General features: G+C 46.3%; 2 protein-coding genes across 2 annotated transcripts; both read left to right on the forward strand.

Annotated features, from left to right (window-relative positions):
* The first annotated feature begins 6,640 nt into the window (after window positions 1–6,640).
* Window positions 6,641–8,170, forward strand: LOC123152096 (UDP-glycosyltransferase 73D1-like). Its single transcript, XM_044571709.1, has one exon. It carries the CDS (start codon window positions 6,647–6,649, stop codon window positions 8,168–8,170), a length of 1,524 nt encoding a protein of 507 aa, XP_044427644.1. The 5' UTR covers window positions 6,641–6,646.
* A 2,910-nt stretch (window positions 8,171–11,080) lies between these two features.
* LOC123152097 (UDP-glycosyltransferase 73C6-like) lies at window positions 11,081–12,750 on the forward strand. Its single transcript, XM_044571710.1, has one exon. It carries the CDS (start codon window positions 11,130–11,132, stop codon window positions 12,642–12,644), a length of 1,515 nt encoding a protein of 504 aa, XP_044427645.1. The 5' UTR covers window positions 11,081–11,129; the 3' UTR covers window positions 12,645–12,750.
* Window positions 12,751–24,745: the final 11,995 nt, after the last annotated feature.

Consider the following 24,745-nt stretch of genomic DNA (forward strand, 5'->3'; position numbering starts at 1 on the left):
GCCGAGCTGTATAAAGGGGAGAAGGAGGAGTTCACCCGTCTCCAATATCGAGACGGATTTTCCATGTATAATCCTCCATTCTTGTACTTGAATCATTCTTGACAGGCATCATCTTATCTGCTCATAACATGAATGGTGAAAGGTTGTCGAGGGGATCCATGACTTTGCCCCTCAGTCGGAGAATCGCAACCGGGATCTTGACCCCGGATATGAGGAAGATCCGGACATATTCGTGGAGCTTGAGGATGGAATATTCTATCAGATGAGCTACGACGATACATATGTACCCATTATCGCCGATTACCCCGACCTCCTCCCTGCTTCATGTGTAAGTAATCCGAAGACACCTTATCCAAAAGAGTTTTCTCATTCCTCCTTACCCACCGCACTGTCCTGTGCTTAGAAGGGGAAGAGTTCGGCGCGCCATGCTACCCCGGGAGCGTCTCCGAAGAGAGCGTCCCCCCTACCAGGCAAGCCTTCTAAGAGGAAGGCAAACGAAGATACAGCCGAGCCTTCATCAAAGAGGTATGAATTTGCAAGTATGCTCCTTAGCAGTCACATCCAACTGGAACCTTTCCGTTTACCCTGTATCAGGAAAAAGGTGTGCCGGACTATATCCGGGGGTCCGGCCGGTCATACTTCCTGTAACCAGGATTCAAATCCTGCCGTGAAGACGGGGGCTGATGCGGGGGTCCGGCCAATCCAACTTTGTTTGTCTAGCCACAGTGCGAGCGTGAGATCCATGGAAATGGGTCACATGTCAACCATTGTTGATGTTTGATTGTGTTCGAGCGTTTTCATGATTCTTGCATTCTTCGTGCCACTGCCACCATAAGTGTTAGCTGATTTTATAGGCCAGTGGATTTATTTATTTATTTTTCAACCAAGAAAAGGAACTCAATCATGGTTCAATCGCGCCTGGCCAAGTGTATCATAATTAAGGGCGTTTTTTAGGAGAAACACAATTTATTAATCAAGTGGCCGCCAAGTCTGCCATACAAAGATCAGAAATCTCATCGGGTCTTGAACGGAGCCACACCACAGTGCACTTCTCAATTCTGTCAAAGTAAATAATGACTAACTGAATTGCTTGACTAATAATTCTCTACCCTCCCGAAGGAGTGAATTTTCTTTCTTTCACCATCACCGTATGCGTCGATCTGGCCTCATCCGTGCACATGATCATCTTAACCACATCCATGTAATCAGTATAAAAATTCACAGATTCTAAAATGGAAAACAGAAAAAACCAAGAAAAAGAAGAAGGAAAAAACGGTGGGAGTAAAACTGGAAATGGGCCGACCCAGTTGAAAGTTGAGCTCGAGAAGAAAAAGGGAAATCCCATGTCTCCTGGATTACGTTTAGCGAAGCTAGCAATTGGGTAAGCGCCGGGCTAGTGTTGAATACTAGGGTGCGGCCTACTTATAGGGAAGAGAGCCGGTTTTCCATTGTTTTTTAGGTTTTTTGTTTTTTGTTTTCCTTTGTTTTTCACTGGTTCTTGTTTATTTCTTTGTCCATTTTTTTAGTTTTATATTTTCTTTCTTTTTCTTCAGTTTTCCTTTATTACTTTCCCGGTTTTAATAGTAGTTTTTTTCGTCTTTCTTTGTTTTACTTCGGTTTAGTTTGTCTCTTTCTTGTTTTTCTTCTCTTCTCTTGGGTTTAACTGGTTTTCAATACACATGTATGGTATGTATCTAATACATTATTTTAACACATATTTAATTTTTTAATTCTTGATTAACATTTTTCAAATATCTTAGTAACATTTTTTGAACACATGGTCAACATTTTTCTGTACACATTTAATTTTCAAAATTCTTTATTAATATTTTCTAAATAAAAGTTTAAGATTTTTTGATAAATGGTTAACAATTTTTCTATAGCCATTTATATACAAATTAAAAATTCTTTTAAACGCACGGTCAACATTTTTTCTATACACATTTAAAAAAATTTCAAATACAAATTTATCATTTTTGAATACATGGTCAACATTTTTCTAATACACATGTAACATTTTTCAAATGCTTGATTAACATTTTTTAGTTACTTGTTCAACATTTTTTTTCAAATGTTTGATTGACATTTTTATATACATGATATAAAAAGTTCATCATTTTTTTAATATATGTTCACCATATTTTCTATTCACCTTTAACATCTTTCCAAATGTTTGATTAACATTTTTTAAATAGTTGTTCAACTTTTTTTCAAATGCTTGATTAATATTTTTATATACATGATCAAATTGTTCGATCATTTTAATAAACATGCTCAACATTTTTTCAATACATATTTAACATTATCCAAATGCTTGATTAACATTTTTAAGTACTTTTTCAACAATTTTTAAATGCTTGATTAACATTTTTAAATACATGATCAAATTGGCCGGCCCAGTTGAAAGCAGCGCTCACATTACGCGTTATATCGCTATCCCCTGGCCTCCTACGTGCTAAATAGAAGCAGCATGGCGAACCAACCTGTGGTTGGATAGTTAGAGGAACTGTGGTATCTTCAGCCCTCCAGGGTTCAAGTCCTGGTGCTCGCATTTATTTCTGAATTTATTTCAGGATTTTCGGCGATGCGCATTTAGTGGGAGGAGTCGTTCCCGTCGACAACGAAATGCCTACGATGACTTCATAAATTTCAAGATGATATGCCAGCTCAGTCTTTCGAAGATGCTTATAGAGATAGGGTGTATGGATGTGTATTCATAGGGGTGAGTGTATGCGCGTGTATATGAGCGCTTGCATCTGTACTGTGTTGAAAAAAGCCCACACATAAAACTCACTGGCTAGTTCACGTGCCAGGGAGAAAAGGACAGACCCACAAACAAATAATTGCCGGAACGTAGAAGAACGAAGAGCCCCTCAACAAAAAAAGTAGGAGAACGAAGAGAGATTATCAATTAGTTTTTTTGAACTTCAGGGACTTTATTTAATTCATAATCATATCCTTTACAATAAGCGGAATCAGGAAATCAGGAGGTTTATCAAGCCACACCCTTAACTCCTGACCCAAGAAGCTAAAACGAGCAATAATATAAGCACACTCGTTTACACCATGCACATAATGATTTATTGTCGTCTTGCCAAAAGAACACATCAACCTTCGACAATCGTCAGTAATTACCGCACCTGACGCCCGGTAGTGATCCGATTTTGGATAGCTTGAACAATCTCCTTAGAATCACTCTCAATGGACAAAGAAAAAAATGCCCATCTCATCAGTAAGCCGTACGTAGTCCCAATAATAGCGCAGACGCCTCCATAGTTGGAGCGTCCATTGCATTCGGTTTATATTCCATGACCGCTGCAACAAAACCTCCTTTCGAATCTCGGAAAATAGCTCCACTTGCCCCTGCACCTGAGTCAACATGATATGAAGCATCAACATTAAGCTTTATACAGCCTGATACTGGTCTAGACCATCTAGTCTGTCGTGAAGGAACTAGCTTCTTTTCTGCTACCCAGTTAGCAACAATACCCCTAATTTGTAGAGACGATCATGTTGGCGTACCAATCTCTTTATCATGGGACACTTGACGTCGTTCCTACCAAATATACCAACACGCAACCATAGCCAATTCCACTGCATTTTCTCCCTGGAACGAGGCACCACCAGGTAAATTGGAGCATATTATCTCATCAAGTATCAATGAACCGGACCTATGCTACTCAGCAATTGCGGCCACATTTGCGCCTAGGCCGAGTTCCTCCCATACCTCTCCAGCTCTGCAACACATAAATAACATGTGCTTAAGGTCTTCAGGATCTACCTTGCACACCGGACAAGTCACTGGAGTTTTAATGTGTCTGTTCGCTAAATTACAATAACAAGGCACAATTCCGTGTAGAGCTCTTCAAATAAAAATATGTACTTTGGGGGGGGGGGGATACTCAAATCCCAAAGTGATTTCCATACCGGATGTGACATACTTCTTCCCACACTAGTATCAATACCCGCTCTAGTCCGATACTCCGCTTTCCATTCCGCACGATAAGCCGAACGGAAGGTAAATCTCCCAGACTTGCATAATTGCCATGCTATGAAATCTGGTTGCTCTTGGGATGGAAGCGGAATTTGCATAATCCTTGTAACGTCAATTGGCCAAAAATTGTCACGTACCAATTGTACATCCCACTCTCCCGTATGTGGATCAATAAGATCTTGTACCGTTTCAAGAAGGCAATGCCCACGTGGTGTCATCACACGCCTATCATGGGTGGTAGGGATCCAAAGATCAGACCAAATATTAATACTTGCCGCATTGCCTGGTCTCCAAATAGCACCTCTTTTTAGGGTCTTTAATCCGGATATGATACTACGCAATGTGAACGAGGCATCTATTTTAAGAACCGCATTGAAAAGGTCCCCATCCGGATAATATTTCGCACGAAGTACCCGAGCACACAAAGACTCTGGTTCACTTAGTAGTCTCCAAGACTACTTAGCCAACATTGCTTGATTAAAACAGTGTAAATTTCGGAAACCTATTCCTCCTTCTTTCTTAGGAATACACATCTTCCACCATGCTTTCCAATGGAATTTTTTTTGGTTCTGTGAACCTCCCCACCAATACTTAGCAATTGCATCACATATACTCTTGCAGATGTTCTTTGGCAAACTGAAAACTGACATAGCATAAACTGGAATGGACTGCGCAACAGATTTTGACAAAAGTTCCTTCCCTCCCGCAGAGAGCATCCTCGCATTCCACCCATCAATTAGAGCCCAGACTCTATCAACCAATGTTGGAAACAATCACTACGCTCAATCCCCACATGAGAGGGTAATCCAAGATACTCATCCGTCATTGCCTCAACCACAATATTTAGTTGTGTACAAACTTCTTCCCTAACCTCGACAGTAGTATTTGGACTGAAAAAAATACTGGATTTTGCATCACTAACCAACTGGCCAGAACTTGCACAATACATGTCAAGTTCATTCTGGACGTGGCGTTTGACGCATCCGCTCTCATCAAGATTAGAGAACCATCAGCAAGAAGTAGGTGTGAAACTGATGGTGCCCCCCGACACACTCTAATCCCTTGGATACCACCGATCTCCTCCTCATGCGCTAACAGACTGGAGAGTCCTTCAGCACATATCAAAAATAGATAAGTGGACAAGGGGTCGCCCTGTCGTAGACCCCTTGTTGGAGTAAATATCTGTTTCCTCAGAATTAAACCATACCCAGTAATTTACACTGGTTACACATGCCATAATCATCTGTACCCAGGAATCATCAAAACCAAGCTTGAGCATCATATCACGAAGGAAACCACAATCCACTCGGTCATAAGCCTTGTGTATATCAAACTTTACAGCGCATAACCCATTATTGCCTTGACGACAATGCTTGATTGCATGGAAACGCTCATAAGTCACCAACACATTGTCAGTGATTAGCCTCCCCGGCACAAAAGCGCTCTGGGTCATGGATATAATATCAGGGAGTAATCCTTTTAATCTATTAGAAAGAACTTTAGCAATTACCTTGTAAACCATGTTATAAAGACTAATCGGCCAGAACAGAGTAATGTTTTCCGGTCCGTCCACCTTTGGGATTAGAATTATAGCTGTATCATTCCATCCCTCAGGGATCACCCTTGAATTTAGGGCTGTCAACACCTCATCGGTGATTTGATTACCCACCACATCCCAACATTTTTTGTAGAACACCTCATGAAGACCATGTGTACCAGGAGCTTTATAATCACCAATATTGAACATGGCTTTTTAAATTTCCTCCATTGTATATGGCTTCAACAAAGACTCATTCATCACGGCTGTTACTCTAGGCTTAACCCGATGAAGCAAATTAACATCCGTACCCAACACCTCAGAAGTGAACAGGCCGGAGAAGTACGATGAGATTAACTCCTTCAAGTCTTCATTAGTTTCCCTCCATACTCCTGCATTGTCCTTCAACTTGAGAACGCAATTTTTCTTCTTCCGCGCCCGAGCCAAATTTTGGAAGAACTTTGTATTCCTATCACCATGCTTGAGCCAATTACTAGTGCTCCTCTGCATGAACCGGATCTCCTCTTGTTCTAGCGCAGTTTCCATTTCTTTTGTGATTTCTTGCCGCCGTCTAACCGAGTCGTAGTTATTTCTTCTTTGATCGGCGGTTTGGTTAACAGATCGACTTAGAAAACAGAGAGAGAAGTTTCAAAAAAATTAAAAAAATAGACATAGGCTATGGGTTAGAGGATTTGCTGCAGTGGTCATGTGCCTAATATCGTTAGTTTTCTTTCGGAGGCATGAGGGAGTTCTAGGAGACGTGCTGGAGTTGCTCCAACGTACTGGTGACAAATTTGCCGTCGCTCGCGTGTCCTCGGTGCCATCGGTGCTAGCTAAGCTAGCCAAGCCTCGACAAGCAAACATTCGTCGCCCTCATGCTCACGCCTCCGTCATCATCATCAACATAATAACGGACAAACACTATTGTAGTTTAACTGAAAGAGAATCTTGTAGTGACCTCGTGAATCTCGTCACCTCGCATTCAAAACTCGGCCAGGATGGCTGCAGGCGTTCGTCGCATTCAAAACTCGGCCTTCTTTTAAGACATGGGGCTAACAGACATCCCCAAACGCATCAGTATCGAACCATCTCTCTTACAGTACGGGAAGCAGGGGATGGCTTGCCAGGGAGCACCAAACGGCCGGGGAAACGCCACCGGGGCCGGCGCTGACGACGTCGGGAGCGCCGTTAAGGCGCACTTCGTGCTCGTCCCGCTCATGTACCAGGGCCACGTGATCCCGGCGGTGGACACCGCGCTGCTGCTGGCCACCCACGGCGCGCTCGCCAGCGTCGTCGTCACGCCGTCCAACGCCGCGCGCATCCGCCCGACCGTCGACCTCGCGCGGCGGTCCGGCCTGCCCATCCGGCTCGTGGAGCTCCCGCTCGACTGCGCCGCCGAGGGCCTGCCCGAGGGAGCCGACGACGTCGACAAGATCCCGCCTGACCTCGCACCCAACTACTTCCGCGCCCTCGCGCTCCTCGCGGAGCCGCTCGAGCGCCACCTCCGCGCGCACCCGCCGTACCCGACGTGCATCGTCTCCGACTTCTGCCACCCGTGGACCGTGCAGGTCGCGGCCAATCTCAATGTCCCGCGCCTCAACTTCTTCAGCATGTGCGCCTTCTCCCTCCTGTGCCAGCACAACGTCGAGAGGTACAACTCCTACGACGGCGTGGCCGACGACAACGAGCCGGTGGTCGTGCCGGGCGTGGAGAAGAGAATCGAGGTGACCAGGGCGCAAGCCCCCGGCTTCTTTCGGGCGCCCGGGTTCGAGAAGCTAGCTGACGAAATCGAGCAGGCGCAAGGCGAGGCCGATGGCGCCGTCGTGAACTCTTTCCTTGAGATGGAGCCCGAGTACGTCGCTGGGTACGCGGCCGCCAGGAAGATGAAGGTGTGGACCATCGGGCCGGTGTCGCTGTACCATCAGCACGCCGCGACGCTCGCAAAGAGAGGGAACACCACCACAGCCATTGACGCCGACGAGTGTCTCCGGTGGCTTGAAGGCAAGGAGCCCGATACCGTCTTGTACGTCAGCTTCGGGAGCATCGTGCACGCTGACCCGAAGCAGGTCATCGAGCTTGGGCTCGGGCTCGAGGGATCGGGGCACCCGTTCGTCTGGGTTCTGAAGAACCCCGCCCAGTACGGCGAGGATGTGCGCGAGTTCCTGCAGGACCTCGAGGAGCGCGTCGCCGGTCGCGGGATGCTGGTCAGAGGGTGGTCGCCGCAGGTGCTTATCCTAAACCACGCCGCCGTGGGCGGCTTCGTGACGCACTGCGGGTGGAACTCGACGATGGAGGCGATCGCGGCCGGGCTGCCGGTCGTGACATGGCCGCACTTCTCGGACCAGTTCTTGAACGAGAAGCTAGCCGTTGAGGTGCTCGGAATTGGCGTGAGCATCGGGATCAAGGAGCCGTTGATGTGGATGTCGAAGAAGGAGATTGTGGTGGGGAGAGAGGTGGTGGAGGCCGCCGTCAGGAGCATCATGGACGAGGGAGAAGAGGGAAATGAGAGAAGGAGGAAAGCACTGGCTCTCTCGGAGAAGGCAAGGACGGCCGTGCAGAAGGGGGGTTCATCGCTTGGCAACCTGCTGGATCTGATCAAGCATTTTGAGGTGGACGTGGGAGGTTGCACGACTAACTAAATGAATGTCGTCAAGGTCTTGTAGAGCACTGCGTCATATAGCGCCGAGTATTCAGTTGCAAAAGATTTTTGGACAACCAAACATTTTCTTATCTTTTTTTTACGGGAAACGTTACCTTTCAGCCGGCGGATGGCACTCTCGCGTCCGCCATGTGTGAAGCCGTTGGATCACTTTTGATCCAACAGACCACGTGTACAAACAGATTCTACGCCTCGCGTCCACTGCCCTTGAAAGCCAACCACATGTGGATTAGTCTCACCTATCGTATCTATTACCAGGATTTTGCAACATCCTCCATGTTTCTGAAACATGGGGAATGTTGCAGTGGCGACATGGCCTTGAGAGCCAACCACATATGGATTAGTCCCGTCCACCGTATGTCTTATGATTTTTGTAACTTCCTTCATGTTTTTGAAACATGGGGAATGTTGCAGTGGCAACACTGCCTTGAGAGCCAACCATATGTGGATTAGTCTCATCCACCGTATGTTTTATGATTTTTGCAACTTCACCCATGTTTCTGAAACATGGGGAATGTTGCAGTGGCAACACGGCGGTGCGACGATGCGGATAAAATAAATTCTGCAACATAATCTATGTTGCGAAAAAAGTCTACAATATTATCTTTGTTGCAAAAAAAATCTGTAATACAATCCTTGTTACAAATGTTTTCTGCAACATGTCGTCTGTTGCAAAAACTTCCGCAACAGAATCTATGTTGCAAAAGTGGAAAAAGTGAAGAATGACCATTAACGCGGGAGTATACCAGATTTGATGGCTCGCGAGGCGGCGGATCTTTTTAAAAAATCTGTCGGCCGATGCCTAGCACGCCCCTTTTTTTACTCTATCTTTATAAAAAGAAAAACAAGTATAATTTTGATCGAACGAAAGTTTGTTTTTCTACTATATAATATGTACTACACCGCAGATGACTTCTTTATTCTTTTTCTTGCATCTCCAAATAAACCTAAAAGTTCACCTTAAAAAACTAAAATTAACTCCTAAAAACACACTCTCAAATGCTACTCTTTTTTTTTGAGAGAGTACGTCAAAGTCATACCATATTACTCCTATGAATGATGCTGGCGTACCCGCCTTCTGGGGGTCTTCGAGAGTGAAGAGGGCCTTTGCGCAGGTGGACGCAGGAGGTCGCACGACTAGCAGAATGAGCGTCGTCATAGTCTCAAAGTGCACCATGCCAGAGAGCGCCGACGGATTAGTTTCAGAAGATTCTTGGGCAATAAAATCTTCCCCGATCCTTTTTTTCCTCGCTTTGTCAAAAAATAGTATAATTTTGATCATATAAAATATTGTACTTGTATTCTGTGTACCAAAACGCAGGCGTCTTCTTTTTCTTTTGCTCAGAGCATCTCCAATCTAACCCAAAAGTTAACTCCTAAAAACCCGCTCTCAAAACCTAGCCCTTAAAAACCTAGGTTTTCTAAGCAAAGCCCAAAACTTCTTTCACTAAAATGAGAACTCAACAACATACATTTACCACCATGTATATGACAAACATCTACTGTTTACCAACAATTACAGCAAACAGTGACGGAGGCAGATTTTTTTATTAAGGTAAGCCCAACGTAGGCAGCCATGCATACAGTGGCACCAAGCGTATAGTTTTCCTCAACACCAGCATGCAAAAAAGTATGAAAATAAAAACAATTAAGCTGTGCTGGAGGCCTGGCCAGCCAGATTGCTGCCTCAGCCACTAACGGCCAACAACCCTATATATAAAAAATACAATTCTAAACAACATATCCCTCGAATTCAGCTGCTTTTGTGCATGTTTGCCCTCATTCTTCTATCTTGTTGATTTAAATGGTGTCCCTAATTCTCAACCTCAATTTCATTAACTCTCCTAACCAAACATGTTGTTTTTCATTGCAAGAACTTGAATGATATATATTTTACACAATCTCCCTATTCAGGAGGGACGGGGCAGAATGAGGGTAGGGGCAAGTAGAAATTGTTTTTGTTTTACACATAGAGTTGAAGGGTGTATACATAAAATCCCTACTACGACGCACTGCGTGTAAGGCTGGTAGGCACAACCAAAAGAATAAAGATGCACACTGCCAACCCGTTCATGTTGGCCAATTAGGATTAACTAGTAAAAGAGCTTGTGCGTTCCAATGGGAGAACAAAATAACACATACTCCTAACTTAATAATCATTAATCAAGACACCAATAGATCCACGTTCTTTATTTCAACATGGCATCCCAATAGATCCGAGTAATGCTACAACTACAAAATGTTACTTAATTTTTTTTACAAAGACGCTGATGTGGGGGGTTATGATTGGTTATAGGGGGATAAGGGGTTCACCCCACTTGAATTCAGGGGTGAGAGAATTAAACTTTATAAAGTTAAGTAAAACGTTTTTAACTCTTTGTAGGTCTAGCATTATTGCCCTTGACCACACAGGGAGCCCACGCCCCTGGACACAAATGCCAAGTTATCCCATGCGCTAAGATATGTGCTTGCCATTGGAAGACAGTCACGGTTCACGCGGAATGTCAAAAAAACTGTCGTCTGGTATGTTATCATTTGGGCTTCTTTGTGGAGGTACGAGGGAGTTCTAGGAGACGTGCTAGAGTCGCTCCAACGTACCGGAGTAGTAGTGACAAGTGACAAATTTGCCTTCACTTGTGTGTCCTCGGTACCATCGTTGCTAGCTAGCTAGCCAAGGCTCCACAAGCAAACATTCGTCGCCCTCATGCTCACGCCTTCGTCATCATCATCAACATAAATAACGGACAAACACTGAAAGAGAATCTTGTAGTGACATGGTCAATCTCGTCACCTCGCATCTCGACCGTGCCGGCGTTGGTCGCATTCAGAACCGGGCCTTCTTTTAAGACATGGGACTAGCAGAACTTGCGACAGGCCCAGACATCGCCAGACGAATCAGTATCGAACTATCTCTCTTACCACCGTACGGGCAGCAGGGGATGGCTTGCCAAGGAGCATCAAACGGGCGGGGAAATGCCATCGGGAGCGCCGCTAAGGCGCACTTCGTGTTCGTCCCGCTCATGTTCCAGGGGCACGTGATCCCGGCTGTGGACACCGCGCTGCTGCTGGCCACCCACGGCGCGCTCGCCAGCGTCGTCGCCACGCCGTACAACGCCGCGCGCATCCGCCCGACGGTCGACTTCGCGCGGAAGTCCGGCCTGCCGATCCGGCTCATCGAGCTCCCGCTCGACTGCGCCGCGGAGGGCTTGCCCGAGGGAGCCGACGACGTCGACAAGATCCCACTTGGCCTCGAGGTGAACTACTTCCGCGCCCTGATGCTTCTCACGGAGCCGCTGGAGCGCCACCTCCGCGCGCACCCGCCCTACCCGACGTGCATCGTGTCCGACTTCTACCACGCGTGGACCGTGCAGGTCGCGGCCAATCTCAAGGTCCCGCGGCTCTGCTTCTTCAGCATGTGCGCCTTCTGCGTCCTGTGCCAGCACAACGTCGAGAGGTACAACTCCTACGACGGCGTGGCCGATGACAACGAGCCGGTGGTCGTGCCTGGCGTGGAGAGGAGAATCGAGGTGACGAGGGCGCAAGCCCCCGGGTTCTTACGGGCGCCCGGGTTCGAGAAGCTAGCCGATGAACTCGAGTTGGCGCTAGCAGAGTCTGATGGCATCGTCATGAACTCCTTCCTGGAGATGGAGCCGGAGTACGTCGCTGGCTACGCTGCTGCCAGGAAGATGAAGGTGTGGACCATCGGGCCGGTGTCGCTGTACCACCAGCACGCCGCGACACTAGCAAAGAGAGGGAACACCACCACCGCCATTGACGCCGATGAGTCTCTCCGGTGGCTCGACGACAAGGAGCCCAGTACCGTCGTCTACGTCAGCTTTGGGAGCATCGTGCACGCCGACCCGAAGCAGGTCGTCGAGCTCGGGCTCGGACTCGAGGCGTCGGGGCACCCGTTCGTCTGGGTTCTGAAGAACCCCGACCAATACAGCGAGGACGTGCGCGAGTTCCTGCAGGCCCTCGAGGAGCGCGTCGCCGGTCGCGGGATGCTGGTCAGAGGGTGGTCGCCGCAGGTGCTTATCCTGAACCACGCCGCCGTGGGCGGCTTCGTGACGCACTGCGGGTGGAACTCGACGATGGAGGCGATCGCGGCCGGGCTGCCGGTGGTGACATGGCCGCACTTCTCGGACCAGTTCTTGAACGAGAAGCTGGCCGTGGAGGTGCTCGGAATTGGTGTGAGCGTCGGGATCAAGGAGCCGTTGATGTGGGTGTCGAAGAAGGAGATCGTGGTGGGGAGAGAGGTGGTGGAGGTGACAGTCAGGAGCATCATGGACGGTGGAGGTGAGGGAGTGGAGAGGAGGAGGAAGGCGCTGGCGCTCTCGGAAAAGGCAAGGACGGCCGTGCAGAAGGGTGGGTCATCGCTTGGCAACCTGCTGGATCTGATCAAGCATTTTGAGGTGGACGTGGGAGGTTGCACGGCCGTGCAGAAGGGCGCATAAGATGAATTTCGTCAGTCCTATAGAGCACTGCGCCATAGAGCGCCGAGTGTTCAGTTTCTTTTTTTAAAGAACGAAGGCTCAAGAAAGACCAGGTTTTAAATTAACAAAGCCATCAACCAGCCAAGAATTACACAAGGCCGCCATTACAACCAAGTAGGAATAGAAAAGAAAAACAAACAGGAGATACACGGCATTGCTGAAGCAGCTTACAAGCATCAAAGACTACACACCCTATAGAAGTAATCAGAATAAGCACTAGCTTTTAGTCGACGGAGTCTTTCGAGTGAACTTAAACCAGTAGAGCAAACAGAGAGGAACTTCGGGCGGAGCCAATGCCTAGCATCGATGAACCATGCCCTCGTCTACCCTGGAAGGTGAACATCGTAATCATGTTGTTCCTCTCCAAATCCGGAGGGGAGCCCTGCCCCTCGCCTTGACTCGAAAGGTGCCGGACCACCGAAAGATGGAAATGCTCGACATGGTTCCGGGCACGAAGGGAGAAACTCAGCTCGACACGCTGTTGCACGAATGATACCAGACGAACGTCCACACAACAGCTCACGATTACAAGCACGAAAAAGAAAAACTGCACAAGGGAGCAGTCACTGAACAAACAAACAAACAAACAAACAAACAAACAAAGAGAAAATATGGAGCATCCATAACTTGAATCAGATTAGCCCGCGGGAATCAGCTCCGTGTCCTTGCTACCGCATCTTGCTGTTGCCAACAAAAGAAAGGACCCCTATCCCCTCCCTGCCCAAGGTAAAGACGTCGAGCAAGCAAGCACAGATTGGCAAATGAGCAATTCAAAAGGAATGCGGACCTAAACTAATTCAGAAACAAAGAACCATGCTCCAAAGCCCTCGCCAATGAAGCAGCAAACCCAGCCACCACCAGTCAGCACCCCTGCACTCTCCCACCTTGCCCAAGTCGGCACCTTCAAGAAGGAGGCGTCGCATGACGCGTCGTTGCCGTCTAGTCTCAACAAGAGAAGGGATTTCTCCTGGGAATGGAGCAGGAGGGAGAGGGCACGAACCTCATAGACACCTCCGAGGAGGGGAATGACACTGGCCAGTATTGCTGCCATTGTGGATAAGAACACGAGCCAAGGATTTTTCCCGATTCGATCCGCAACTCCAGGCAGCCCAACAACGGATCCAGCGACCAGATCCGGCGGGACAAAGTGCTGCGTGGGGGGAGGGAGGCCGCCTTCAGATCCGGATACAAGCGAGGAGGGTGCAACACCCGCTGTGACCGGTGATAGCTCCCGCCGTCCCTCACTGCCCTCACGGCCGAGGAAACAGGGTGAGGGGGGGGGCACAACTTGTCATGCCTCTAGCTTGGTATAGAAGACAGTGTCGTCGTGCCGCCCGAGGTCACTGTCTCTGTGTCCTGAGCCCTCCACCCGGGCGCAACCAGATCCTCGCCGCCGATGTCCTTGACGACCACGCGGGCTTCGCCAGAGGTCTCCTCGGGCGGGGGCGAGGTGAATGAAATATTCCCTAGATGCAATAATAAAGTTGTTATTTTATATTTCCTAACTCCTGATAAATGTTTATTATTCATGCTAGAATTGTATTGATTGGAAACCTAAATACATGTGTGAATACATAGACAAACACTATGTTCCTAGTGAGCATCTACTTTACTTGCTCGTTGATCAAAGATGGTTAAGGTTTCCTTGTGTGCTATCAAACATCACAATGTAACTGGGTGATTATAAAGATGCTCTACAGGTATATCTGAAGGTGTTTGTTGAGTTGGCATAGATCGAGATTAGGATTTGTCACTCCGAGTATCGGAGAGGTATCTCTGGGCCCTCTCGGTAATACACATCATAATCTTGCAAGCAAACGACTAAGGAATTAGTCACGAGGTGATGTATTATGGAACGAGTAAAGAGACTTGTCGGTAACGAGATTGAACTAGGTATGAAGATACTGATGATCAAATCTCGGGCAAGTAACAAACCGACAGACAAAGGGAATAACGTATGTTGTCATAACGGTTCGACCGATAAAGATCTTCGTAGAATATGTAGGAACCAATATGGGCATCCAGGTGCCATTATTGGTTATTGACCGGAGAGGTGTCTCGGTCATGTCTACATAGTTTTTGAACCCATAAGGTCTGCACACTTAACATTCGATGACGATATTGTATTATATGTGTTATGTGATTTGGTGACCGAATGTTGTTCGGAGTCCCGAATGAGATTACAGACATGTTGAGGAGTCTCAAAATGGTTGAGAGGTAAAGATTGATATATAGGGCGATAGTATTCGGACACCGAAAGTGTTCCGGAGGGTAACAGGTACATATCGGGTCACTAATGTGCCAAGAGGGAAACGCACCAGCCACCAGGGGCTGGTGCGCCCCCCATATGGTCCGAACCAGAGGAGGAGGAAAGAGGGGAAGGGAGAAGGAAAGGGGAGGGATTCGGCCTCCCCCTTCCTTCCCTCCTCCCTCCTCTTTCCTTCCCCATCCGGCAGATACGGAGGGGGGGGGCGCCGACCATGGGGAGACCCCAAGTAGGATTCGGCCTACTTGGGCGCCTCCTTGGCTGCCTCCCCTCTCCCTCCCACCTATATATATGTGGGGGGCGCCCATAGAGCACCCCAGACAATTGTTAGCCGTGTGCGGTGCCCCCCCTTCACCGCTTACTCCCACAGTCATAGTTTCGTAGTGCTTAGGCGAAGCCCTGTGAGGATCACTTCACCATCACGTCGTGCTGATGAAACTCATCTACTACCTCGACGTCTTACTGGATCAAGAAGACGAGGGACATCACCGAGCTGAACGTGTGCAGAACACGGAGGTGTCGTGCGTTCGGTACTTGATCGGTTGAAGTGTTAAGAAGTTCGACTACATCAACCGCGTTAAGAAACGCTTCCGCTTACGGTCTACGAGAGTACGCATACACACTCCCCCTCGTTGCTATGCATCTCCATGGATAGATCATTGCGTGTGCGTAGAAAAAAATTATTTTCCATGCAACATTTCCCAACACGAGGGGGAGTGGGGGAGGGTAGGGTCGGCGACTAGGGTTCATCGCCACCCGAGTCGCCCTAAGTGGAGTGACGTGGGAGGCGGGGGCTAGTCTCTTTCGAATCCGCCGAGTGCTTAATTTCAGAACATACTTGGACAACCAAACCTTTTTGGGTACTTATTTATCTTTGTTTCTAGAAAGAGAAAAATTTCAAAGAAAACAATATGATTTTGATCATACAAAGATTGTATTTGTACTGTATGTCCTACAGTGCAGATGACTTTCTCTTCTTCTTCTTTAGCTTAGAGCATCTCCAATCAAACCCCAAAGTTTTAACTTCTAAAAACTTGCTCTCAAAACCTGATTTTGTCTAGGACACATCTAGGTGTAACATACTTATGTTACATGTAAGTATGACATCTGCCAGCCTCATCCAAAAACAAACAGTACCATTATCCCCCTTTATTTTTTGTTTATTTGTTGTGCGTCTCCCAGCCTATTAGAACCTTCCCCACCATGACCCTGTGCTTGTTGACGGCCCCTTGACGACTTTACAAGAAGCATGTCTATTGACCTTGTTGTTGCAAAGAACAACAAAACAAGTGATAAAAAACACACACCAAAAATGACACGTCAACACTTGCTTCACGGAATGTGAATGGATGGACAAGAGGCGGCGGCAAGTCCGACTTGTACGTATGGGCACGCAATAATGGCATGCACAATGCATGTTTTTCCCTACGCCTGTCGGTTAGGGTTTCTCTCCTCTTAGGCGATCACGATCGCCTCTGAGTCTTGCCCGCATACTTTCCCCCCGATCGTCCCCGAGATACATCCGCCCTCGCCGACCTTGTCCCTATTGTGCCCGCGACGAGACATGAACTAGTGATGGCGACTCTCTCCGACGCTCACTCCGCTACGGATGGCGGCGGCGCCGTTGCAGCTGCACGATCGGATCTGGGTGACTTCCTCGAACAACTGGATCTGAACGATGATGACTTTGCTGATGTGGAGATCGATGTAGCAACCAGACCTCAAATAGTCTGATCTCTGTGCATCAGTGTCATCCCTGGATCGGTAATGCTGACACGCACAGTACTTGAAGGATTTATAACAAAGTAGCAATCACACACTTATTACATCGAATGTCTCAAAAGAGAACTTATTATAAATATGGCTTAAGGCCATCTAATACGATAACAAAGGAAGGCTTGGAAGATAAAGTGAGTCCATCAACTCCAACGGCATCACTGAGTGAAAGGCCACGACCTAAGGCTCCTTACTCGTCGTTTCAAAAGTCTGCAACATGATACATTGCAGCCCAGAAACAGGCCAGCACATGGAATATGCTGGCAATGTAACACAAGAGAGTAATGAATAGAATAATGCTATCACTACATGCATATATGGCTGGTGGAGGCTGTATGGTTAATAAGTTTTGCGAAAAGCCAATTTTTCCCTACAACAAAGGAATAACTATTATTTAACTATCATGGTGGTTGTTAAACATTGAGAATGGTAAACCCCATCTCAATCCCAATTAAAAGTAATTAATAACCCAATCAAATTTTATAATTAAGAGTGTTGAGATCCACATGATAATCCACGAACTAGATACTCAAGATGTCCATAACCAGTGACACGACTAACCATGATTAGTTTGTACACTCTGTAGAGGTTTGCGCACTTTCCCCACAAGACTCGATCTCCTCTGTTGGATTTCTCGCACTACAAGGTGTTGGAGAAACGGATGACCGAGACACAGTCTTTCAGAAGCATTAGCACCTTTCGATGGGTAGACACTACCACCTACATCCCCTAAATCTGCTAGTCTATCACTGTAAGAGTTCACATGGCTTAATCAACTATGCCAGAGCCCATAGTGGCTTGTGGCTGCACACAGAAGTTTCCAGCATGAATAATCTCATGATCCCTTTGAGCCTGGGTGACAGTCCATAGAAAAATCACACGGTACCCCGGGATTTCCAAAAATACAGGCAATCACTGGATTTCCCCCAGGTGCCTCAATCCATCCAGATGTGTATTAAAATTGCCACCTTAAGTTAACCATTAATTAACAATACTCATATCTGTCATGAAAACACTCAAACCCAATCCACGTCTACGAGCATAGCATAGCAATATAAGAAACGTAGAAGTAACTCCCAAAGGTTTGATAATAAACAAGTGAATAGGTACTACCTCAACTACTTCCCAACCCACAATTTAATTCTAATCCTAACCATGCAATTGTTTGAGGAGTGATCTAATGCAATAAAACTGGGTAGTAAAGAGGTATGATCAAAGTGTTACTTGCCTTGCTGATGATCCGCGAAACCTAGAGACTCGTAGTAGCACGCTTCGCACTCAGGATACTCTATCGCAAACAAACAAGCATACAATAAGCAATCAAGAAAGGCACGGGTAAAACTCAAATAATAGATCTAACCAGAAAGTTCAACTTAAGAACTCCGGTTTGCAAAAAGAATCAAATCAAACGAAGCAACAAAACTCAAACGGCGAAAGAAACAAGCTTCGGTTACTAATCTGGACTAAAGTCAAAGTTTACATTAGCAAAAACTTGTTTAAGTTGGTTAAACAGAAAAAGGGCTTCGAGACAAAACTCTAGGCGCTTGAATCGACTGATTCCGATAAATGAGCGAAAAGATAAACTAAAACGAAAATCGGATCAGAAATCGTGATCGAAAATAATCGCGAAAAATCCGAGAAAAAGAAAAAACGGACGAACAGGCTAACGAACGAACGTTCGCTGTCTGGGGCTAAACGGTGAAAACTGTTTCTTAAAACAAACGTATGAACGGGCGTTTGCTAAATAACTAAACAAAAAAAAACGAACCGCATCTAAAAAAACAGATCTAGGGTTAAAAAAAACGTTCGGTTTTCGGCGGCGGCTACCCTCGGCTAATCCGGCGAGACAGCGGCGGCGGCAACGGGCGGCATCGACGGCGGGCTGGCGCGGCGGCGGCTAGGGTTCGGTGGCGGTGGGCTGGGCCTTGGGGCTCGGGTGGTGCGGCTTATAAAGCCCCCCCCGGGCGGAGTCCCGCTCGGGTACGGCCCGGAGTCGGTTTCCCCTTTTTTTTAAAAATAATTTCGACGTGCAAAAAAAGAAAGAAAAAGAGTACTCCACAGACTCCAAAAATCCCTAAATAAATTTTCCCCGTCCTCTAAAAATAGGCCGGACAAGGTGAATATTTATTTGGGCCTAAAATGCAATTTTGAAAAATGCATATTTTTCCCAATTCAAATAAAATAGCGATAAAACTCCGAGTAAAATTCTTATTTAATTTTAACATTAAATCTCTGATATTTCTTTATTTTTAAGGAAGTCATTTTATCCTCTCACTTTTATTTTTATAAAAGAAATATTCAAGAGAAAATAATTTAAATTAAACGATCCTTTTTTTCAAAATTCGAGAAAAACTCGAATATGAAAATAATGAAATCCCCAACTCTCTCTGTGGGTCCTTGAGTTGCGTAGAATTTCAAGGATCAAACAAAAATGCAATAAAATATGATATGCAATGATGATCTAATGTATAACATTCCAAATTAAAAATTCGGGATGTTACAAACCTACACCCCTTAAGATGAATCTCGCCCTCGAGATTCGGGTTGGCTAGAAAATAGGTGAGAGTGATCCTTCCGTAGGTCTTCCTCTCGTTCCCAGGTGGCTTCATGGTATGGTGGCTCCACTGAACCTTGCAAAATTTGATAACCTTGTTGCGTGTAACTCGGCTGGCAAACTCGAGAATTCTGACTGGCTTCTCCTCGTAGGTCAAATCGCTATCCAACTGTATCACTTCCAGTGGCACTGTATCTCTTAGAGGAATATCAGCCATCTCTGCGTGGCACTTCTTCAACTGAGAAACGTGGAACACATCGTGAACTCCTAAGAATCCTTCGAGTAATTCCAACTTGTAAGCAACTTCTCACATACGTTCCAAAACTTTGTATGGTCCCACAAAACGTGGTGCTAATTTTCCCTTAACTCCAAAGTGCTTCATTCCTCGAAGTGGGAATACACGAAGATACACTCTGTCTCCGACTTCGTAAACTGTCTCCTTGCGTTTAGAATCCGCATAACTCTTCTGCCTGGACTGGGCTACCTTGAGTCTATCATGAATCAGCTTAACCTTCTCCTCAGACTCTTTAATCAAACCTGATCCAAACAACTATCATTCTCCAACTTCGTCCCACAACAATGGTGTTCTGCACCTCCTTCAGTACAATGCTTCGAAAGGGGCCATTTTCAAACTGTCTTGATAGCTGTTGTTGTATGAGAACTCTGCATAAGGTAAATTTTCGTCCCAACTAGATCCATAATCTAGTGCACAAGCCATCAACATGTCCTTCAGAATCTGATTGACTCTCTCAGTCTGGCCATCTGTTTGCGGGTGAAAAGCTGTACTGAACTCCAGCCTGGTTTCCAAAGTTTCATGTAACTGATTCCAAAACCTTGAGGTAAACTGGGTTCCTCTATCTAATACAATGGTCCTCGGAACTCCATGTAGACAAACGATCCTGGTCATGTATATCTTTGCCAACTTAGCACTGGTGTAAGTAGTCTTCACTGGGATGAAATGAGCTACTTTCGTCAAACGATCGACTACAACCCATATTGAGTCATAGCCTGAATGAGTCTTGGGTAGTCCCGTGATAAAGTCCATGCCTAGTTTATCCCACTTCCATTCGGGTATCGGCAATGGTTGTAGCAATCCTGCTGGCTTCTGATGCTCTGCCTTCACTCTCTGACATACATCACAAACTGCTACATACTTTGCAATATCCTTCTTCATTCCGGTCCACCAGAAACTATCCTTCAAATCCAGATACATCTTGGTATTTCCTAAGTGAATCGAATATGGAGAATCATGGGCCTCTTGCAGAATTAACTTCCCGATCTCCTGATCATTTGGCAAATATACACGGTCCTCAAACCATAAGGTATCGTGCTCATCCTCACAAAATCCTTTAGTCTTTCCTTTGCTCATTCTTTCTTTTATTTCGGCAATCTCCTTGTCTGTCTTCTGAGCTTCTCTGATCTTGTCCATCAAGGTAGACTGAATCTCCAAAGTTGCTACATAACCTGTCGGAACTATCTCCAAACGTAGTTCGCGAAGGTCATCTGCCAACTCCTTGGGTAATTCTCTGCTCATGATTGTATTGACATGACTTTTGCGGCTCAACGCATCAGCTACTACGTTAGCCTTTCCGAGATGATATTGCAACCTCATATCATAATCCTTAATGAGCTCCAACCATCTCCTCTGCCTGAGATTCAACTCCTTTTGCGTGAAGATATACTTCAAACTCTTGTGATCCGTGTATACTTCACAATGGTTTCCGGTGAGAAAATGTCTCCAAGTTTTCAATGCATGTACTACGGCTGCTAACTACAAATCATGCGTGGCATAATTTAACTCATGGGGTTTAACCTACCGTGAGGCATATGAAACAACTCTTCCTTCCTGCATAAGTACGGCTCCAAGTCCTCGATGAGAAGCGTTGCAATACACTTCATAATCCTTGCGTTCATCTGGCAGAATCAACACTGGTGATGTAACCAAGTGTTTCTTCAACTCCTGAAAACTGGCCTCACATTCCTCAGTCCATTTGAACTTTGTGTCCTTGTTTAACAACTCCGTCATAGGCTTTGCAATCTTTGAGAAATTCTCAATGAACCTCTGGCAGTATCCTGCGAGTCCAAGAAAACTCAGGATCTCTCCAACTGTCGTGGGTGACTCCCAATTTGTCACAGTGACAACTTTGGTGGGGTCTACCACTATTCCTTTTTCGGATATAACATGTCCAAGAAATCCAACTTCCTTCAACCAAAACTCACACTTGCTGAACTTGGCATATATCTGGTGTTCTCTGAGTTTCCCAAGTACTACACGCAAATGCTCTTTATGTTCTTCTTCTTTCTTCAAGTAGACCAGAATATCATCAATGAACACCACGACGAACTTATCCAAAAACTCCATAAACACCTTGTTCATCATGTTCATAAAATAGGCAGGTGCGTTAGTCAGGCCAAATGACATAACGGTATACTCATATAGCCCGTACCTCATGGTAAAAGATGTCTTAGGTATATCCTGCTCTCGAATCTTCAGCTGGTGATACCCTGATCGCAGGTTGATCTTGGAAAACACCTTAGCTCCTTGCAGCTGGTCAAAGAAATCATTGATCATCGGCAGTGAGTACTTGTTCTTGATTGTCACTTCATTCAATCCTCGATAATCAACAACCATCCTTAACGATCCATCCTTCTTCTCCACTAGAAGTACTGGGGATCCCCAAGGTGACGAACTTGGGCGGATATAACCTTTATCCAGTAACTCCTTAATCTGCTTCTTAATTTCCTCCAAATCCATTGCGGGCATTCTGTACGGTCTTTTAGATATGGGCCCTGTGCCTGGCAAAAGCTCAATCAAAAACTCAATGTCTCTATCTGGTGGTATGCCTGGCAACTCTTCTGGAAATACATCTGGAAAATCCTTCACCACTGGTACTTCCTCCTGTACAACTCCTGATAAGGAATTTACTTCAGACCTATTCGGCACATGCCGGGATACATACTTTATCCTTCTTCCTTCTAGGGTGGTGAGCAAAATCGACTTACTGGCGCAGTCAATGTTCCCTCCATACTTCGATAACAAATCCATGCCTAATATTACATCCAATCCTTGTGACTTCAATGCGATTAGGTCTGAGGGGAATAGGTAGTTACCAATCCTTAATGGTAACCGATCACACCATAGGTGAGCCATATACTCTGCTCATGGCGAGGTTACTAACATGGGTGACCTAAGGGCTTGGGTTGGCAGTTTAAACTTATGGACGAATCCCCTTGATATGTATGAATGCGATGCACCAGTATCAAAAAGTACGACTGCAGTAAATGACTTAACTAAAAACTTACATATTACTGCATCTGGCTGGGCTTCAACCTCCTCCACGTTAACGTGGTTCACTTGTCCCCTGTTGAAAGGGTTGGGCTTCTTCCCAGAGCTTCCATTGCCATTTCCATTCTTAGCTTCAGGACACTCATTGGCGTAATGTCCGATCTTCTGGCACTTGTAGCAAGTAACGTGGCTTAGGTCTTTCTTGGCGGGTGTTGCCGGGTTGGAACGGTTCTGTCCGCTGCTTCCTCCATTACCATTCCCGTTCTTGGAGCCACTATGGTTGTGCGAACTTCCTCCATCATGAGTGTGGCCTCCATGGTTATGGACAAGTCCTCCCGAGTTCGGGGTAAACGAGGTCTCTGCTAAGCTCCAGAATTATACTTCCCTTGTCCATACTTCCTCTTGCAGCTGTCAATCTCCTGCTGCTTCCCTTCAATCATGAGAGCTCTATCCACCAACTCCTGGTAGTTATTGAAATTTGCCACCATCAATGCAGGCTCAGCTCATCATTCAGTCCTTGTAGGAACTTCTCCTGCTTAGCTGCATCTGTAGCGACGTCATCTGGGGCATAACGTGCTAGCTTACTAAAGTCATCCACATACTGGCCAACTATGCGTCCTCCTTGGCGTAAGTTGCGAAACTCACGCTTATTCATGACCATAGCTCCTGTTGATACATGGGCAGTGCGAAAGGCCTGTTGGAACTGGTCCCATGTAACAGTGGCTATAGGGTAGGTGACAGTGTAATTCTCCCACCATGAGGCTGCTGGTCCATCCAATTGGTGCGCGGCAAAACGCACCTTCTCAGCATCTGTGCATCCTACAGTGGTTAACTCCCTTCCAATCCTGCGGAGCCAATCATATGCAACTATTGGCTCGGTGCTATTGGAAAACACCGGCGACTGCAACCTCAGAAAACGGGCTAAGTTGTCAACTGGGGGTGGTGGTGGTGGGTTGTTGTTGTTGTTGCTTTGGTTTTAAAGTAATAACTGCATCAAGGTATTCTGCTGCTGGATCAACTGGTTGAGCTCCGGTGGAAAAGTAAATCCGGCGTCACGTCTCGGAGGCATCTGAGGGTTTAGAGGGAAGAGAATAGAATAGAATGAGGTCCAGTGAGAAAACACTACCCATATGCACATGAGACAAACACAATCATATCAATCAATCAATCAAGCAAGGGCATACAATCGGTCTAGAACCATCATTACAAAAGTGCTCAAACTATACTATATACATGGTGGAATACTACTACTGGTATGGTGGTCTACTAGAAATATTGATCGGTCGAAGACTCTGTGATATCTGCTCCAGCTTCATCAACATATTCATCATCGCTATCATTGGGGTCCGAGTCGGTGTCGTCGATGATGATGTAGTCTTCAGAACGAATCTCCTTGGTTTCATCATCTTCTCCTCCTGGCGCGGGGTCTCCCATGAAAACTCCTATCTTCCTTGTCAGGTCGTCATTCTTCTCCACTAGTACGATGATTTCCTCCTCATAATCTTCGCGAGTAGCCTTGAGTTCTTCCTCCAGCTCCAATGATCCTTGTCATTACCTTCTTCAGGTCTATCATGCCTGCGCACATCTGATTCTCCTGGCGGCGAATATGCTGGTTTAACTCCTGGATGAAAGCTGCAATCGATCTATCCCTCATGGTGTTGATCATTTCCCATTCCTCATATTGACGCCCACAAATCTGGTATATAGTATCCTTGAGATCCTTGTGGTAAACTTCTCCAATGCGTCCCATGGTGATGTGGGCTGCCATACTCTTTCCTAGACTCCAGGTTGGTGCATCAAAGGAAAACTCTATGGGCTTAGTGACTGGCGTAAATGTCCTTCCTGGAACTTGAAATCGAATCGTCCAACGCTCTTCTTCTGGTAAAGTGGCGTTGTAAGTATTGGTGAAGCTTGGTATTCCGATGTTCAGGTACTTAGTGACTTCCTTCAAGTGTCGTCCAAAAGGTGCTTCTTCATCCGGTTGTGCAAACTTGTTCCTTGCATCCGCCATCGTAAAGAGTAGAAAATGAAGAGGAGTTAGAAATGAGAAGAGAGTAGTGATTTAGGGCTTTAGCTTATTGCTCGTGTCCTACAGTTAGCTTGTGCTCTGATACCATCTTGTAGCGACCAGACCTCAAACAGTCTGATCTCAGTGCATTAGTGTCATCCCTGGATCGGTA

The sequence above is a fragment of the Triticum aestivum genome, chromosome 7A, assembly GCF_018294505.1.
Source record: "Triticum aestivum cultivar Chinese Spring chromosome 7A, IWGSC CS RefSeq v2.1, whole genome shotgun sequence".
NCBI classification, from domain to species: Eukaryota; Viridiplantae; Streptophyta; class Magnoliopsida; order Poales; family Poaceae; genus Triticum; species Triticum aestivum.